The sequence below is a fragment of the Larus michahellis genome, chromosome 5 (genome assembly GCF_964199755.1).
Source record: "Larus michahellis chromosome 5, bLarMic1.1, whole genome shotgun sequence".
NCBI classification, from domain to species: domain Eukaryota; kingdom Metazoa; phylum Chordata; class Aves; order Charadriiformes; family Laridae; genus Larus; species Larus michahellis.
In genome coordinates this window covers 41,564,689-41,585,320 of record NC_133900.1, presented here as the reverse complement: position 1 = coordinate 41,585,320, position 20,632 = coordinate 41,564,689, and the positions used below count along the sequence as shown (strand labels likewise).

The window sequence follows — 20,632 nt, the reverse complement described above, 5'->3', positions numbered from 1 at the left end:
ATGCCCCTGTATATCCTCCCTTGTGTAATGCACCATGCACTAACATACCTTCAGAGCTTTGTGCCCTGGCTCTAGCAGCTGAACAGAAATAATTTATCCAGACCTTTGGCTTTTATCAGTAACAAACTATAGCTGACCCTTACTTCTAAAAATAATTATCAAGCAAAATGAGCCAAATTGGTTTTAGATAGGAAAAAAAGTCAAAACACAACATTATATCCTTGAAATAAGGAGACCTTAATATAAAATTCTAAGAAATGCCCTTTCCCTCTCCTCTTCCCCTATCAAATAAAACAGGGGGCCTGGAACCTACTACCAACTGATTGATGTCCCATCTTGCAAATTTAAAACTACGATTTTCCCTTGCAATTTCAACATCAGTTACCTAGTTATAGAAGTGCTAAACAAAATGAGGTAGAAGTGCATCTACCAGATTGAGTATCCCTAATAATTTGATTCTATATTGTTTTGTATTCCAAGATTATCAGAAGACCTGTTAGCGTGCTTACTTTTAAGATGATCTTTTGCACACCATGGATCATTTGCAGACTTTAAAACAAGTTAGCTGCAGGCCTTTATACTCACCAAATTACAACATTCAAGAGTAATATAGAGAATATAATTTAGTGAAGTGAAACGAAGAAAAGGTAAAGGTAAAATATTTTACATTTTAGCACATGCACACACGCACACATATACAAATAATGCAAAACAGAGCAATAGCACAATCTGTGTAGTTTTTATGCCAGCCACATCAACAATATGCATAACACCTGCCAGCTGTTCTAGGTGCGTATCAAAACTTTACTATCTGAAAATTCAAAGATAATTAAGGCTAACTGCTCAAAACAAAAATCCAGCTCCCCATACCCATTACGCATACAACAGAATACTAACACTTTGACTAGACCTTCCATGAAACAACAAAAGTTTTTTTCATTATACAAAAAAAAAATAAATCTTTCCATCAGAGATGTCCAAATACGAGGAATTAAGAAATGCTCAAGGGTGCTCAGCCTCACATCTAACAACAACTTTGTTTCATCGTGACCTGAGTATGGCTACGTAACCATGTTAACAGGGTGGTGAAGGAGAGGGAAAGAATTTACACACAAACCTTGCGGTAAATTCAAGGTAACTACCTTGCTCTACTAAGGACTTGTTAGCTCCCCTGAACTGAAGTGAAAGAATAACTGACCTTCTGGACTTAGAATCATAGAATCATTTAGGTTGAGAAAGACCTTTAAGAGGTCTTTTTCATCAAGTCAAACTGTTAACCTACCACTGCCAAGTCCACCACTAAACCATGTCTCTCAGCACCACATCTACCCATCTTTTAAATACCCCCAGGGATGGTGCCTCAACCACATCCCTGGGCAGCCTGTTCCAATGCTTGACAACCCTTTCAGTGAAGAAATTTTTCCTAATATCCAATCTAAACCTCCCCTGGCACAACTTGAGGCCATTTCCTCTTGTCCTATTCACCTGCTACTTGGGAGAAGAGACCAACACCCACCTATCTACAGCCTCCTTTCAGGTAGTTGTAGAGAGCGATAAGGTCTCCCCTCAGCCTCATTTTCTCCAGGCTAAACCCCAGCTCCCTCAGCTGCTCTTCATAAGACTTGTGCTCTAGACCCTTCACCAGCTTCATTGCCCTTCTCTGGACCCGCTCCAGCATCAAAATGTCTGTCTTGTAGTGAGGGGCCCAACCTGAACACAGTATTCAAGATGCGGCCTCACCTGTGCTGAGTACAGAGGGACAATCACTTCCCTAGCCCTGCTGGCCACACTATTTCTGATAAAAGCCAGCATGCTATTGGCCTTCTTGGAACGTTCCATCTTTCCCATCTTTCAATTCTATACATACTTCCTTAGTTGCTCAGGATATTTAAACTACTACTTTTATTAATTTTTTAGAGCTTTGAAATTCACTCAGCAAAATGATCATTTTAAATGATTCAAATCAAATACAAGAGCACTGTTGTGATCAGAAACAGAACCTTTTGTGGAAAGATTGACACCAAATACTAATCATTTTATCTTTAAGTCTTTATGTCAAGCACAGCTCACGCAAGAGTGGCTCAGATGCTTGGGAAAAAATGAACTGACAGCTTCTTTCCATGCTTTAGTAAGCAAATGTCCACATTAGGACTGTCACTCATGATGCTCATCTGTATAGAGATGCCAGTGTTGAAAGGATCTGTATTGGTATTCTACAAATATAATGCATATGCAGATCCCATTTCCCTATATGTATTTTTATATGCAAACATTGTTTCTAAATGAATAACCTTACGCTAATGAGGATATCCTATTTAAAAAAAATATTTAAGAACACATGCATGTGTTTGTTTTTTTAATCTTCCTCAGCTCTAATCAAGCTTAAGTGGTGGAAATTCAATATTTGTGTTTAGTTACATTATGCAATGATCAGTTTAGAAAAGAGTTATGAAAAATTCATTTTTCCGGGGCACGAACAACTGTCTGCTTTGATGACAAACCTCACATTTAGTTTTATACCCTACATCTCAGAAAAGCAATCTTTCATATAATATAAAAGAGCACATCACAAGTCAGTAACCACAAAAAAGCTCACGCTACTCTGCAAGATCTATGCTATTGTTAAGCAAAGTTTCAAATATGTGTGGTCACAAAGTATTGGAAACTCTACAAGCGGTAAACAGGACCTAGTGTCAGCAATATATCTTAAAAAAAAAAAAAAAAGAAACTCAGTAACATTACTGACACTTCAGTTGCAGAAAATACTGCACAGCTTCAATGTTTCTCTTTGAATTTCCAAATCTAATCACAATTACAAATCCAGTTATTTCATCAATGTGAGCCCTTCCAAAGGGAATGGAAGAACAGCAAATCCCAATGGATATCCGAGTCCTGCAACAGGGATGATGTAATATATAAAAATAGACATCCTCTGACAGAAGCTGCAAGTCGAGTAAATAACACACTGCATGTCATTAATTTTGCATTAGCTTGCCAGTAGACATTACTAAAAGGATGATGAACTAACAATTTTGTTTTGCTTCGGGTGCTACACAAAATAAAATGATAGCATTTCTCGTATATTAACAATAATACATAACATACTACATAACCTTAAACAGCAATAGTCCCTTTCAACACGGAGGAAGGAAAGAAGCCGTGTGACTAAAAACATTGCGTTTTGCGACAAACACAGAACACAGGGATGGGAATTACATATTGTCATAACAACATTACCAGGGGCTGTTCCCATAATGAAACATCCAACTCCTATACAAAAAATGGTTAATGGGAACTGCCCAAATCATCTCAGGAATTTCATATTTCAGATAAAACTGCCCCACAATATTTGTAGCGTCTCACTTCAAAATACACCTGCATATGTAACACAGACACGCGCTTCAGGAATTAGCATTACTCCACGTGTTCAATTATTACAAATACTATGTATATCTACTTAGTATTTTGTATTACTTCCTAGCATGATGATCAGTCTCATTCCAAGAGTAGATTGTCACCATCATAGAATAATAAAACCAGCTGCTTTTGAAATTGCACACTTAATTTTGTAAATGAACAAAAGCAACTAAACAGATAGCTTTCCTGGTAAAAGGAACTTTCCACTTGCACTTGACAATGTTAAGAACTAGTCCCTTTCTTTTATTAATGGAATGATCATTACAGTTTATTTCATTTTAAATATAAACATTAGAAATATTAAATAAATTATTTTAAACTGAATGTGTTATCACTAGAGACAAATTTGTTTCTGCAAACAAAAACAGAAAGGTGTTTAATCACACATGCAAAAACATGTGATTAAATCACCCTCACATACCACGACACTTCCCGTCGGCAATACACTGCAAATTTAGGTGTGTGTACAATTATGTTTTGGATACCATTTCTGTGCTTACATTACTTAAATTAATTAATTAGTTTCATATCCAGGAACAGAATGAGTCCAGTCCAATTTTTATTTAAGTGAGATGACTTTTTTGCTTTCATTTTGCTTGTGGCACATAACAGGACCTTCTCAGCTTCCTTTCTCCTTGCTCTTCACATTCATCCTCTATCTGGGGGAAAACTAAACTAGCATCCTGTTCAAAAATGGAATCTATTTAAATAGGCTCAGCTGCCATAACATATACAAGTCTCTAAAGCCAAACCCCTCAAACATCCTGCTTCCCCAAACATTTTTGACGACCAAGTGTACCTGACTAAGATCCCCCGTAGTTTTGCTGTGCCTTTTTCCCTTTGTAAATAGACTTGCACAACACTTCCAAGGTCAAGGATGGTTTTTTTTCACCCCCACGACCTCACCATATCTTTTATACCTGTCTATAACGTCAAGCTTTCAATGTGTCCACACCTCCTCGTTCATTGCCCTATCAAATAATTTTCTTAGACTTGGCAAATTAGCTTAGATGTAGTTATTTCTTCCTAAAAGCAAGTTTTATTAATGCGAATACTCACAATTGATTCTGTGGTTTGCTTTTTGCTTTATTAAGTGAACTTGTATTAGAATGAAAGTGCCAGATAATCCTAAAAACCATCAGATACAATGAAAGCTGAAGCTATTTACAGGGTTGAAAGATTTGACAGTATTCCTTTAAACTGATTTCTTGTAGATCGGGTATCTGACAATTGTTCCTACTGATTCAAACTAAAACAACTGATATTCTATACGTAATAACGATGACTAAGTACACTACTATATTGGCATCAATTTACAATGTAGAATACAATGCACTAAGAAGAATACATTCTAGAAGGTATATCACAATACTGTAAAGTCCACATTGCTGCGAAGCAAGCACATATGAGGTGTTTCATGATCATTTGTAGTGTCCGTGGAAAGACACCCAGCAATATGTATTTTACAACATGAGCATAAACACATATGCAGAGAAGTAACTGTGTTATGCTGGTTTTTAACATGAAGCCCTCTCCCAAATTATACTGGACTTCTGTAACAAAGTCCTAAAATACAATCAGCTTTTTTGAATTCTCATCTGTTATATTAACCACAAGAATACACTGCTTGTCATCTTGTAAACTTCCACATTGCTTCAGTAGCTACACACACTGAACAAAGGAAAACTAGGCTTTTGATCAAGTTCAGGCAGAAAAATTTAAAATTCATATTTTTTTTAAAATCCTTCCCTAAATGTGGAAGTATGACATACAACAGCTTTGTTGATTTTTAAAATGTAATTTTGCAGACAAAGGAAAAGGCAAATTTGTTTCGTAAGACAGGACAATCTGAACATAAATTTTCAATATAGGAAATCTTAGACCCTCAGCAGACAACGTAAATGCAAATAGTATCAAGGAAATAAGGCTATTTTGCCAATGCTTTGCACTAAGTATTAGTTATAAGAGACAATGGGGGCAGGAAGCAAGGTTTCTACAATTTGCTACTAAGTGAGCAGCTTCTAATACTTTTTAAAAAAATATTTGAAAAGCTAGAAAAAAACCCCTCATACTTATTTTTTCAGGTAGTCATGGCTGCAGGTGAGACTTGACTCAGCAACATTATACATATGGTTTCATTTCCAGCCCTCTTCTCATTCAAATTTTCAGTCACCTCCTTCAAATAAAATCCAGAGGGTCAATATTTGCCTGCCCTTAACGCATCGGCACGATGACTGGCTCCATAGCACAGTGTGTGAGGATAAAATTGTTGCATGCTCGTAACTTGGGGAAGAAGCCGGGGTTATTGATGGCTCCATGCCCACTGCTCTTTTCCTTCCGACACCGGGTAAACGGATTGTCCCCTCACGTGAATCTCAAGCTGAATGGGATAAGAAAGGCTACTCAATGCAGAGAGACCTTTTGCATGGATTTCAGCAGCTGGGTTAAAAAAGCCCGGCTGAGGAGGCACTAGTGGCAATTTTCATAAGCCTCTGAACTAATTCAAATCTGGACAGATTCTCACAGAGTCAAAACCCACACACTATACTTTCTGTTCAGGGCTACTCACAGGTGCTTCAGTGTTTTACTTACAGGCCTACCTGCAGCGCTCTAAATAGCCCCCAGTAAGCTTTGGTATTTTACCTTTAGCAAAGCAAAGGCTACGGTACAGACTAGTAAAAGCCCACATCTCAGTTTACATATCAAGTCCAAGGCACAGGACATACAGACTATCACAAACCAGAGGTTTATAAATTACTACTCATAAACTCTGTGCCACTAAAGAACAGCATCTTATTTTGGACGAAGTTCTTTCCCTTTACGAACTTCCGTTAATTTACACGAAATATGTCATGCATTATATACACAATAACCAGCTCAGCAACACTCAGACAGGGCATGACCACTTCTTCATGGATGCACTAAAGCAGCCACAAAGCTTATTGTCAGTAAAGCATTACAACAAAGTCTACTCTTTTTTAAATTCACTCCTTAGGTGACTATTCTATTTTAAAGTTTGTTTGGTTGTGTTTTTTTTTCTTTTTTTTTTTTTTTTTAAAATTGGCCTAAAGCAGAAGAAAAGTCATGTAGGTTCTTGGGAGAAAGGGTCCACGCTCTTTCAGTCAAGTCGTTCAAAGAAAAAAAAAAAAAAAAGGGCTTTTCACTGAAAACATTAAGTAGCCTTAAGTATAGATACACGCAGAAAGAAAATCCACATTCAGAAGTTAAAATCCAATTTCTGTTATTAAGTAAGGAGATGTTAACGCTAATCTAGTTAAAATCACTTTCTGACACATTAGAAGCACAAGCAAAAATTTTCTATCAAAAAAATCTGAACAAGGCTTTCCAGATTCAAGTAAGAACAGCTCAACCTGAACTTACTAGGCCTTTTTTTTTCCTACCCTGAAAAAGAACAGATCTGTTTTACCAAACTACAAATGGAGGCAAAAAGGATGCCATTTTATCAGTCTGATAAAACACATTCTTTTTATTTCCATACGTTATGAGGTTTCTCTTTTCCTCTCCCTAGAAATCAGCAACACTTGTTCCAAAAGTAACATGCCAAAGTACGATATTCAACATTAGATTTCACTTCAAATGGTCCTTCAAGCATTAGGGTAACTTATCAAAATACTACGAAGTATTTCAAATTCCTATCGTAATTTGAGAAGCACATTATCACTCTTGACATAATATTTTAGTAACCATAGGTTACTTAATGCCAAGTGACCATTCCACTGAAAAACTGGTGAGCACTGATCGGAAGATAAGAAACTGGGTTCCTAGAAGAAACGCAGCAGACATATTGAAGAAAGAGGGCATTTTAGCACTTGCTAAAATGGACAGTGGAACCGTATTGAAATTTGAACCCTCTGGGTCTTTTAGATAAAGAAATGAATTGAATAATGTGACACAGAAGGAACTTTAAAAATAAACACATTTCCTGATAAAATATCAGAAGAATTGATTAAAGTAATATATGAGGAAAGGAAGAATTTTGAAGCTAAAAAAATAGTTTTAATTTGTTTTCGACTCTATCACAAGAGATTTCTCAAGCACACTAGTGGGGATGTTTATCAGTTTGACAAGACACATTCTATCAAACATTGTATTTGGTGGATGCTCAGTATTTACTCACTTTGGCATTGACAAATGCAATTACAAAAACAAGTTAAGTTTAAAAGACGCCACTCGGATATTCAGATTACTCTGACTGCATTTGAGATCCAAGGTCAGACAAAACTTCTATATTTTGTTTGGTTTGGTACCATTCCAAGGTACTTGGACTCACCCAGACACACTATTCTCCCTAGCTTGGCAAGCCTATGTTTCAAATAACGACCATTTACACATACTTTGACAGGAGTCTCCAAACTCCAGCTTCTGTATACCAAATCAGTATGCATCATCAAAACAGAAGACAAGCAAGAAGCACTCTTGTAAGTTTTCAGCTAACAAAAACTTTTTGTTGCTTCTTTGGTGCTCATCTTGTCGCACTCCATTTCCCTCTCCTACTGACATATAGATAGTAAACAGCAACAAGGGCCCTATTTTTTTAAATCAAAATCAAAGATTAAGTCGTCCATGTCATGGAAGAGACACTTGAGTGAAAAGTCTTTCAAACTTTTAATATTTTACATATACCGTTTGCTTATTGTTCTCTGTTTTCTCTAAATCACAGGACGTCAAAGCAAGGAAGAAAGGTCAATCAGGCTGGGCAAGAGACACTGTGCTGTCACCAAATTCCACATTGACATTAGTATTTTTACATCATAGTGAGATTGCCCAAGTATCAAAGCAAAGGCTAGGAGGCAATTTTAGTCATAACATTGCATATCAGTATTATGATATCACACTGCAAACCCACAAGTAAATTGTTAGTGGACCATACACAGTAAGTTACAATACCTGAGGTTTAGTGCATTCCTGTGAGCCAAAATGAAATGAATGCCATATAGGAGGAAAGGAAAAGATGAACATTATCAGACATGCCATAGTACATTCCACCACTATGAAGATAATGTTAAAATTATGTTAATGAGGGTCCACCATCCCCTACAAGTTGACTCTATTGCAGAAAGCCATGCCACAACTGAGAACACTGCATTTAATTTTCAATTCTTGAAAAGCACAGCCATGCAGCTTCATTTAAGCTCTAAGTTTCACACTGCATTTTCACAAAGATATAGAAAACTTTCTTCAGAAAATACTGTTTGAACTTTCTGAAGAAAAGCACTCAGAGACTACTGCACATAAAGCATTAATAATTTATCAACAACAACAACAAAAATCATTCTACATGGTAGCTACAGATTTAGAGTAAAACAAAGTATAAGAAAATTACACATTTTGTGAAGATTTTGAGGATGCTATCAAAGCAGCTTTATTAGTTTGAATCTCATGTACCTAACACCTAAACCAGAACATAACCACAGGGAAGAGCAAACTTGAAAACAAATGCATCATGTTAATCCTTTTCAAATTTGGCTTTAGCATGTTATTTACTGCAATATCTGAACATATGCATTTTTTTAATGCTTCTTCCATTATTTATCCAAAATTAAGAAGTAGAATCAAAGATGAGACCCTGACAGGTGCTGACCAAAGAACGGATGGGCAACAAGCCCACAAGATATGTGCTATAAATATGCTTTGAATTCCTATATGTTTCCAAAAAACCCCTGCTTTCTACAGTCAATTTTTCAAGAAATTAAGACTAAAACAATGAGGTCAAGAGACATAAAATAGGAAGGGAGAAAAGACAATGCAGCCTTTAACACATATGGTTAAAGCGATAGAAAGAATACTGGTAGTATAAGTGAATGAGAGAACGACGTATACAAGATCACCAAATACTGTAAAAATAGGAGGGAATGGGCCAGCATGAAGAGTCTTCACTACATTGTAAAACTCATTTGAGCTTATTTGACTCTATTTTCTTTGGGGAGGGGTGGGGAGAAAAGTCAGTCACATGCATCATATTACACTTTTTAAAGCAACATTTGACTGTAATTACTGCAAATTTTACAGTTTATTTGGCAATCTCTTCCAACTCAACATGAAATCTTGCTTGCAATGAATTTCCCAACACATACACGAAATCATTATGAACTCTCACAACAGAACGACACATAATGGGCTCTTGCTCTTAGCACCAGTTAAGCTCACAAAAACTCATTAGGCATACCTAAAGTGAAATTTATACAACAGGCAAGGACCTACGAATGCAAATGGCACTGTGTGTAATCTAATCATTGTCCTTCTAGAGTTAAATAAAAATCACACTTGAACTGTTTGCTAAGCACAACATACATATCTAAATACAACCAAAAGTAATTCTTCCTGTAATTCCTACAAAGTACAATACCACATACTTTTTTTTTTTTTTTTCCCCCCAAAAACAGACCAGTAAATCTTCAAACCAAGTGAACTGGCTCAATCCATATTAAATTTAGAGGCAATTAAAACTGCACTGAAAATTAAACCATTAAAAGCTGTTGTATAAACAAAAACAAATTGTTGGCATAAAATGTAATTATTCAACTCATGAGGAAAAGCCTGTATAATTAACAGATGTAATCAAACATCTACACACTTACAGACACACACTGAATATACAGGGAACTGGCAAACAAGTTAAGGAATAAGGATAAAGAAGGAAAAATGGAAAAAACCTACAACTGCAATGGGTCGAAGACAGTATTTCAAAAACACCAAAGCTCTAATCCTGCAAATTTTTACGCATGTGGCTTACGTCGTGCAAAATTCAGCCCAATGAACTCAATGAGATTAAATATGTACAAAGTTATTTATGCCTGTGTCTTTATGGTTCTAGCAGATTTGGGGGTTTAAACAAATAAATGAGAGCCAAAGACGAACAGCTTTTCCAGTATTTTGCTTACAGTTGAAATCACCACCAACCAAACATTAATCTAATAGAGCTTTTCTCAATTTAAAAGCCATATAAAATATTTTGCAGACTAAATTGTAATTATTAGTTTATTTTCATCTCAAGAAAAAGCCTGGAAACTTTCAACACGTAAGATTACGCCCCCTAAAAAAAAAAAAAAAAAAAGAAATCAAGTAAAATGACCAAATGATCTCCAAATGATCTTGATAATGGGCAGACTATGTAGCTCACTGAAACCCAAGCATAAAGGGCTCGAGGCAGGCACCAGTAAAGGTTAATTTGACATTCAAGTTCTGGATACCAAAAAGAAACAACAGATGTAATCCAAGTATTTGGCCTACTGCAATGCAGCACAGTAACAACTGTTATCATAGAGGAGAATGAGTGCTTCACTAACGGAACTTTTAACACTGTACACTAAACTATTTTTACGTAACTTAATATCAAAAGGAAATGAGAACACAGTTTCTTTCAAAATTTCAAATAATGACTAGAATGCTAAGAAATAATATATGACATTCACTGTCATAAGAAATGTGCTTTCAACTCTGAACTGAGATGCAAGCTGCACACATGTTCACATACTGATGGGCCAAATTCACGGTATTTTAAGGGGAAACCTCCCTACAGAAGCACACTTCTTTAAAGATACCAGCAAGCTTAGCCATTTTGATTGTTTTATTTCCAGTAATTTTCCTGGTTATGTTTTTGTGGAGCATAAATACAGACAACTTACCGTATGGTAGCCTCTAGGTAGAGGTGGCTTCCCCACGGGATAAGGGTCAACAGTATCAATAATTGTTTGTCGCTCCCCTTTTTGGTTGATTTTCCTAAATCTTCTTCGAGATTGCCTATGAGAGGCTTGACGCTGAAAATACTCCTCATTTTCATCCATGTAATCAACCTACAACAGATGCAAGAGTGTCATTTCCCCCAAGAAATAAAAATGTTGGTAGAAAAACAACAAATCCTATTCAAAAAAAAAAAGCAGTTAGCTTTGAATTTCCTGCATTTTCAGCACTGACTGAAGCCACCACGGGAAAAAAAAAAAGATAAAATCAACGTTGGTATGAACAGCATCACTGAATATGACCACTTTTCAAAAATGACAGAAGAAAAATTCTCCCTTCTTCACCCCCTTCTTACTCTTGCACAAATATAAACATTTCACCACTCAATACGTTACAAAAAGAAAACTGGTATGAGAGACCACTTTGGTAGTTTTCCTGCTGACCTCTATTTGTCCCTTGGGATCTTCCCTAGCTAACCTACAGCAAAGGCTTCACTCTCCAATAGGCAGCACTGGTTTTATTATTTACCTCAAATATTTTGAGGGCGTAAAAGAAGGACTTCTAACAGACTGGATTTACGTAAAAACAAATCAATTCAAAACAACAGGGAAAATAAAAAATACCTATTAGGTATATCCTAATATAAAATTACTCTTCTCAGTTTCAGCGTCTTCCAAGTAAAAGTCCTAAATTACTACATAACAGTATACTGCAATGAAAATATCTGAACGAGGAATTCTGGTTTTCCTGAAAGAGAACAATCTTTTTACAGCATAACTCGGCTGAAAATCAACATCTCTTCCATGTTCACCCTATTCATAGAAACCTTACTCAAGATTAACAGGCAAATGAGAAAAAAGAAAGCCAACCTTTCAGCACTGGCTCTATATGGGGACTCAGTTAACTCCTTCTATGCAGTTCCACCCCCTAAGGATAAACAGTATTTATGAAGATGCAAAGAAGAGCTTATGAGGCACCTTGCAAGGTTCCTCTATATTTTTTTCAACGGGGAAAAGAAATATCAGACAAAATACTCCTACGAATTCGTGGCGTGTCTGTGTCAGAAGTGTCACGTACTAGTCAGCTCCTGTCACTTAACTTTCAGTGTACGAACACAAGGGGGTGAGCACAGTCCCTGGTTCACCAGGAAGAGCTGGTAACGCTTACCTCCTCACCACTGAGGTGATCTACTGCAGATCTGACACTCACGCCCGACACCTCTCCCGCCTCTCCTCCCCACAGAGTGACCCCATCCAGCCCTGAGACTGAAAGTTACTGTGCCCAACAAACTCTGGGGATGGGGTTCTTTCTAGTCAAGGTACAATTATTCCTTTGAAAGGCTGGACTGAAGTGAAGTGTTCAATTTCAGCTTTCCCAAAACTCTAGAAGTTGGTTTTTTTGGACTAAGATGACTCATGTGGGAGTACCTCCCCTGACCCAACATTATCCATCAGTCTAGTAGATTCCTTCTGGAATCTTGTTGTTTAGTCATCTCCCTTCCCTATACCTATCTTTATATCACTCTTCTTTATAACTTATCAAGGCACACACGAGACAGAGATATCCACACAGCTACCACCACCCAAATTGTATACCTCTAGAGAACAAATCTGGGACAACAAGCTGTTTCCCGAACTTGTGGTCAGATGGGAGTTACACAAACTGGCCAGCCAAATTGGGGGGCCAATACAGGGGCAAATGGGGAGGCAGAAGGGGCTGCTTTTGAGGAGCTGCTCCTTTACAAAATAAAGTTACAGAGAGCTTTAGTTAGGGATAGCAAAAAGGCAATTGGCATTTCTCACATATGCCTTCTGTGTCTTCTACTATTTTGTATTAGCTTCCTAAAATGATTTTCTTAATTAGAATTAGAAGAGGGAGATACATCATCAAACATCCGCCAGAAAAAGCTACCATTATACAATCATCTTTATCTGTTTACAGTGAAATCACAAAGAGCTTAAAACCCACAAAAGCATGCCTACATTTGCATAAAGTTAAAAAGCTATTTTTTTTTCTACCGATCAACTTTAAGCAAGTAACCTAATCTCTTCTACAAGCCCAAAGCTATACCACAATTTTCTGAGCTTCTCCAAGTTTTACAGAAACTGTCATTTTTTCAGAAAAAAAAAAGAAGTTTAGCGCCACAGCCTATATTTGAGCTATCATCTCTACATGGCTTAGATCATTGTCATACCTGTATTATGAAGTGGTCACTATGTCAGTGACAGAAAAAAAACCCACGTTTAGCCCATTGATTGTGCATTTGTTCAGATGATGCACCCTGAGGTGGCAACTAAGAACTTTTTGAGCCTGCGAACCCTCAGAGACGATGCTATTCTGGCACTGGACTACAAGCAGATACTGCTGACGAAGTAACCTTCACCCAGAAGTCAGCAGAATTTTAAAAATGTTCAAACTGCTTCTTAAAACGTCAGGCAGCAGATGATAAATTTAATTAGAATCAAACATTAACTACTTATGCTAACCTGAGATTAACACTTTAAAGCATCTATGCTTACCTATAATAATACAGCAGCTTTAAAAAAAAACCCAAAACACACACACAAAAAGTTCTACTATTTGGCTAGCACAAGAAAACTTTATTTTTTTTAAGAAATATGCAAAAGTAAATGTAACAGCAATATAAAAGGTGCCTTTATCACTCAAACAATGCAAGTATGTGTGCAAAGAATGGCAAGAAAGTTATTTATGACATCTTAGATTTATGAAAAGATTGCATGCAGAACAGAAAACTTCGAGTTTTATTAGAAGCTGAAATGTTACCAAAGCTGGTCTGTAAAATTTAAAGGCAACTGAATGAAAATATTCTTACCACAATCATTTCGGATGGCTCTAAAACAATGCATTCACAGCCACGCCTGAAGCTTCCTGCGGAACGCTTGCCAAAACTGAAGAACAAAAATACATCCATCAGAACAAAAATCAGAGCTATAACACAATCCCTAAGCATATTTACATCTTCTCCCGGTATTGTCAGGCGTAGAAAAAAACGTACATACCTCTGCACAATACAAGTTTCACGCTTATGTCCTTCGACAAGTAACTGATACCCAAGGACATCAAGCGCTGTGTTTTTTTGTCTTTACGTAGTTTATTAGGAGTATTTGCTAGATAATTCTATTAACCCTAAAACAAGTGTCAATCAAGTGCTGCCTACTGAAGATGCACGGTTGATTCTGAACTACATTACAGAGTTTGATCTAGTATCTTCTGACATTACAGTATTAAGTTACTTAAGCCATCTGCATTTCTATGAAGAAAGCTAACTAGCATACCAAGGAAAGAATGAAAAGGCTATCAACTTCAATTAGCTGTGTTCTTTACTTAAAATAAATAATTAACATAAGGATGCTGCATGTGAGAGTATTCCCAAATTGAACAGATGAGGACAAAAGGTTGTTCTGCCTTTCATGACACATTCCCACCTTAGTGCAATAATTAAGCATGATACTGTTTTGCTTCCTGTGGGATAAAGTAGAGAGCTATTTTAGTTTCAGTTTCTGAAGTGCTCTGCCCATATTAATGAATGTGTGTGTCTGCAAGACTTAACAGCAAAGAATCCTCAAAATGCAGCTGTAAAGGTGGAGTGCAGAGAACCAGTACATAATTCAGTGAAATACAAGATCTTCCTGGTTAAATCCTTAATCGTGAGCCATCGGAGTGGAAGAAAAGACAACCGGTTAAAGTTTGTTTCTGGGGTGTGTGCTTCACCCTCCGGCTAGTTCATATTTAAGCCTGTCAGGTCAATGTCGGAGCTTTCCAGTCGCAGAGAGGCAGGGCAGATGACAAAATGCCTGGAACTTCAGGACCCCTCTTATAGCCTGCTGGAACAATCCTGCCCTAAAATTTGGCAAGAGCCAATGCAACTATTTAGCCTTTTTCCCTTTCTTCAACTGTGCAACTGGCACGGGAAACCTTCCTACCTGAAGTTCACAGGGTAACAGGTATTAAATAAGTTTATGAAAAACAAACCCGACTCAATAAAATTGTAAAATCTGAATTTTAACCAACCCTGTAATGCACAGGGTGACACACTTAAGCTCCGATGTTTGTGAAAAGTAGCTTTTTTTAAACTTTACCTCATAACAAGCAAACTGAAGTTCATATACGATTCGGAACTGTATATCTAGCCAGTTTATATCTATTCTCCTGTCCCGCCTGGCAATTAGTAGAAATGAACAATTTAACTTGCTACCCCAAAGGCTAATCTCTTGACAACAGCACGTTTATAGCTCAAAAAGAAGGCAGTCAGATATTGAAAAGAAATGCCAGCTGTGCTTATTCATCAAAATAATAATCGCATTTAATGGTACATGGGACTTCTACAATAGAAAAAATTTTCCAGAATACTAAGCCTCTTGAAAAGAAACATTCAATAAAGAAGCCTCTCGACAAAATGTGTATTTTCCTAGAGGCAAACACATGCTTCCTCCTGTAGTCCAGCAACAAAACACAGGGTGCTTTACTCTACAATGCCATCTTGAATTTTATACAATTTCAACTACTCTTAAAGATACCAGAAAATGAAGCCATTATCTTGATTCATTAGACTGTTGCAAAAGCGACAAACTTATTTTCTTGGTCATTAACCTGATCCACATGCACAGTTTTTCCTTAAAAAAAAAAAAAAAAAAAGGAAAGGAGAGGGAGAGAGAAGAAAGTAAATCAACTCATTGATTGAAAAACAACAATGCAAAAACGGTGATTAGGAAGTCAATTTATTTGATATTCTAATTGAAATTAAACACAGAAATAGTCCCTTTCCTCTTGCAGATTCTTGTCCCCCTCTTCATAACCATTGGTTTTAGTCTAGAATGCACTACTGTAGTATTTTTTGCCAGCCCATTTTCTAGCCTCATAGCAAACACTAATTTCACCAGAAAATGCATATGCACTTTTCCACTCCACCATTTCTTCTTCTTCTATTGCTGTCTCTAAGTATCAACTTTAAACTTCTGCCTGTTGCTAATCACTGCCGACATCCAAAAGTTTCAAGCTTTAGCAAACACAGTAAAAAGAAAAAGCTGTACTTTGGATGTGCTTTTCTATTCTTGAATGACTTGTTTGGATTTTACCCTTCTGCACAAGGAAACAGGCAGTCAACATATTAAGACAGAAGGCACACACTGAATTACTATAAAGAAAACTCTTGATTTCTGTTCCCGGTTACACACTGGTTCTCACAGCAAATAACCACGTTATCGCTGCACTGCTCAGATTCCTATGACAGCACAAAATTTATCAGAGCAGACAGTGCATCACACGTATATATTATCTTTGACCAAAGATCACAAGACAATGCAGGCTGCAAACAAACTTTGTAATCTTTGTGAAGTTTTGTAGGCAAGAAGACAAGTAAATCGAGGCAGAAGAAAGTTAAATGACCTTTCAAGTGTTGCAGTTCTCAGACATGACATGCCAGCCAAACCTCCTGACTTCCAATCTGCTGCTGAAAATTCATCATCAGCGAGGAATTCACATAATGAGTGAAAATCAGGAAATTCTCTTGTCACTGTCCACTACGTCTGGACACTTCAGAAGTGTCCACCTCTTACTGTGGTAGAACATCCACCACAGTATTGCATACTAGCTGTTGTAGAACCACACTTCGATACCTACACACGGTGACACAAACAAATACCTGTTGACACACGACTCAGAAAAACAGTTGGGATCTCAGGGCACTGCCAATCCTACTGTTTCAATTCAGAAGACTGATATCAAAGTCAGTGAGTCTTATCAGAGTTAATTTCTCAGAGCTTCGCACAAAAGCAAAAAGCAAAGACAAAAAAGGACTCATGTGACACTCCGCTCCACCCGAAATCCCTGTCTGTAGTAACCGGCCAGTAGGCAGAGGAAGCCACCAAACAAGCTTGATTTAATTGAAAATAAGTTACCTAAAATATTAGTAAGCAGTAAAAAGAAGCAAATACCCAACACATGATGCAGTCTGTTTAGTGAGCTGATCAAAAAGCCCAAGCTGTAAAGGCTTCTATAAAATACCAGGAGAAGAGGTTCACACAAAGGACCACAATCTGGCATGCAAACTGGCTTGAGGGATCTTAGGTATCACAAAGAAACAGTAGCAGCAAATAAAGTTTCAGCAGAAGGGCTGACAGATTATCTTCATAATACCAGCTCCGTTTTAGTAACTTCTGCTAGGCACTATTCTTTTCAAATTTTGATGCTAGACCAGCTTTACCACAGAAAGTAAGTTTGACTACCCAGATTTATCACAAACTATGCAGCCTACATGAGCACTAGCTAGCTAAAGTAAAACGTAGAAAGTCCTTATCAGCCAATTTCAATGGACCAGGGATTTGACAAATTTATTCCTTCCCTTACTGCGGTGTGAAATAAGCTTGTGGATGTATGACTTCACTAGGGAGCTTAAGGTTAAACCACATTTTTGTGTTTAAAACACAGTAGAGAATTTTACATAATGTACACTTCACATTCGATTGTATCATATTATTCCTTAATAATTTCACTCAAAATTGCCTTATTATGTAAAGATAAAATCTTCTCTCCTACCTAAGCCTTATTAATTTCAGCTCCTAAAAATAGCAACTATTAAGCCAGTGATGCACCTGAGAGAATCCCAGCTTTGCAACTATTTTCTCCCAATCAGTGATGTGCATGAGAGAATTTCACCAAAGGAAGCTCAGGCAGTTTAAAGTTATCTCTGCAATGGTGGCTGTCAACATGGGATATAAAGGTTATAACAGTAATTTAGATAGCCAGAAGGCTGCCTGGTTAGGATATTGCGGCCTCACCTAAATTCCCCAAAGAACCTTGTTTTGCAGCAGTTTTTCCAACACTTTTTTTTGCTGCTACCACGTTAAGCTCTGACTTGAGGTTCCCTGAGTATTAAACTTCACAGATGCTCTCCTCAGTACCTGTCCTAGAGGCAACCTCACTTCTGGAGTCCTTTTCTATCACAGTTACTTTTATTCCCCATAAACCTACTGAATGCAGGATGTGAATATAAATCTACTTTAAAAAAAAACCTTAAAGATATACAAAACAATTTTATTTGCAGGAATTCACTTTACAGTAGCAATTTTGAAAGCGGATGATAAAAAAAACCCAGACTCTTACAAGGTTAAATATTCTCCCCAACCAACTGCCCTCTAACTATACTGTTCCCTGAATCAATTGACAAAAAGTCCAATTTCCCGCTTGACTATTCAAAAGCATTATTTCCAAGTAAATTCATTAGTACTAAAAAAACCACCTACTTTTGCTCACTATATGTATAAAAAGCAGGTATTTAATACATGTAAGTAATATACAACTCAATTTCCATTCTAATGCATTCTAAAATTGAGTTTACGCTGACTGTAGATGACAGTTCCCTCCTCAAAAAGTGTACCTCAGTACATATATATCTTACAACATACACAGTTGTCTACAGAACAGATGTACTACAGATTATAACATGCTGGATAATAGAAGACAAGTTTTAAGTGGAAGCTAAAGGCTTCCATGTTTCCCAAGTTTATACTTCCAGTTTTCACTAAAAAATAAAAACCTTTTCCATTATAAAACTACAATTAGTGCAGTGGCTAACAAACAGCAACCTTAGAATAATTTGAGGCAGCTGTCTGCATTTCTTCCCCTTCAAATTTATTAGATTTACTAACAAACCCAAACGACAACATACCTCCATTAACTGAAACACCTAAGGATACAAGCAACGCATTAATTTCTGAAAGCACTTACGCGTAGAGACAGCCAAAACCTTCCAGGTATTGAGGGGGACTAGCTCTATCCTTTCTGTTATCATCGTGACACTGGCGGACACAGCCGTTTTCTCCAGACGTGCCCCATCCATTTCCCCAGGTCCCCAGACATACTGGTACTCGCACACACACAGATGCTCTTTTCAAAGCTCGCAGGGAAGGCGGCAGCTACTGAAGAGGGAACGTTTCCCTGTCAGCATTCAGCCCTGTCCCCTCGCCCGGGGCCTCCACATTCTTGTTTTCACCTCAGCCCAGCTCCCAAATGGAAAGTTATTTCTCAGCACTGGAATGTAAATGCATTCATCAAAAGTGATGCGGAATCTGAAGAAAACCCCGCTGACGACGCGCACCAAGAAAAGGTTTTTCAGTGAGAAGCCCTTTTCTTCCTCCCTCTTAAAGCTCAAAGATCGCTCGCAGAAAACCCAATTTCACTACTGCCAACTATGTTTTAAAACGGACATACAAAAATTTAGGTTATGCAGTCTTAACCTTTTTTTCTTTTGATATTCACCACCTTGCGTTAGCTTAAAGCAGGAAGTAGTTCACATGTGAATTACAAGTCTTAGCAAAACTACATCTAAGTCTCCTCAAAGAAAGCTCCACGAAGTATGGTCATCTATATGGTGCACGTTCTTCAGCACGTTTTTAAGAGCAAAATACTGTTATAGTTTTATGTATTTGTAAATACAATTTTTGGAACAAAGTTGCCGGTTTAGAATAAAGTCTATTTAATTGGCACTTCCTCTAATTGAAAAACTATATTCCATTTAGATATGTTCTAATGCAAGGAAAAATACAAATAACACATTTTCTTGTTTCTCAAGTTCTTAGAATTTGCTATGGTACATTTATGCAAGGAAATGAATTCCATATAAATTTTGTTTCCTTAAAAAAAAATCTGCAATATATTAAAAGTAGAAATATAACACATGAGCATTGCGGAGATTTATGCCAAAACTCTAGAAGTCAGGTATTGACAAGCTTTCTTTGTTCTGAAATTTTCAAGTGGGATGTACAATAAGCGTAAGATCACTGCTGTGCAATATTTGCCAATGCGGGACATCTAAATATACACAGAGATTAAAGTAAACATTTTCCCTCTCCCACCTTCCCTGAAACCAGTCCTTTTCTCTTTGCGCCTGTGCCTGAATAGATCTGTAAGCACAAGGCTATGCATAGTTGAGTTCAGTTTCTCACACTTTTAACATATTAACAATAAAAAGAGATCTTAAGTTACATAAACCCAATACAATTCTTTGTGAAAACTACATTGCTCCAGTTGACATCTACATTTAGGAGAATCACAGAAAACTACCAAAATGAAATACAGAGGTACTGCATTAAGCACATTTATAATTTGAAGCTATGTAAGCCAAAGAGTCTTCATTTGCGTTTGGGCAGCACCCCCACTGCAAATGCAATTACTGCCATCACTGTTTACATTCCCGTGCTCTCTACTGCGTTTCCCATCTTCCCGCTGCTCTCCACTTCTCAGTCCCAGGGCACAGAGGAGCCACCATTCCTCTGGATGGATCACTTGCTGCACGTGCTGCTCCCTCATACCAGCACCATGACCTCGGCCATGACCAGCACCTGCTCTCCATCACCCCATCAGTTACTCCCTGGGGATACAGAAGCAAACATGGGCAGAACATCTGGTCTCTGGCAAATCCCAAAGTCAAACCTTGATGTAATAATCGACGTTTAACTTGCAACGATGCCAGAACGCGTTAGATTTAGTTCTAAAG

General features: G+C 37.3%; 1 protein-coding gene across 3 annotated transcripts in view; it reads right to left on the bottom strand.

Annotated features, from left to right (window-relative positions):
- RAPGEF2 (Rap guanine nucleotide exchange factor 2) overlaps positions 1-20,632 on the bottom strand; it is a 197,318-nt gene that overhangs the window by 80,694 nt on the left and 95,992 nt on the right. For 2 of the 3 annotated variants that reach the window (XM_074589796.1, XM_074589798.1), the window contains exons 5-7: positions 13,952-14,027; positions 11,064-11,231; positions 8,326-8,343 (exon numbers count right to left, since the gene is read on the bottom strand). In XM_074589796.1, the coding sequence (XP_074445897.1) occupies positions 8,326-8,343; positions 11,064-11,231; positions 13,952-14,027 (262 nt within the window). The remainder of the gene's footprint in view (positions 1-8,325; positions 8,344-11,063; positions 11,232-13,951; positions 14,028-20,632) is intronic. The other variant, XM_074589797.1, reaches the window with a different exon arrangement.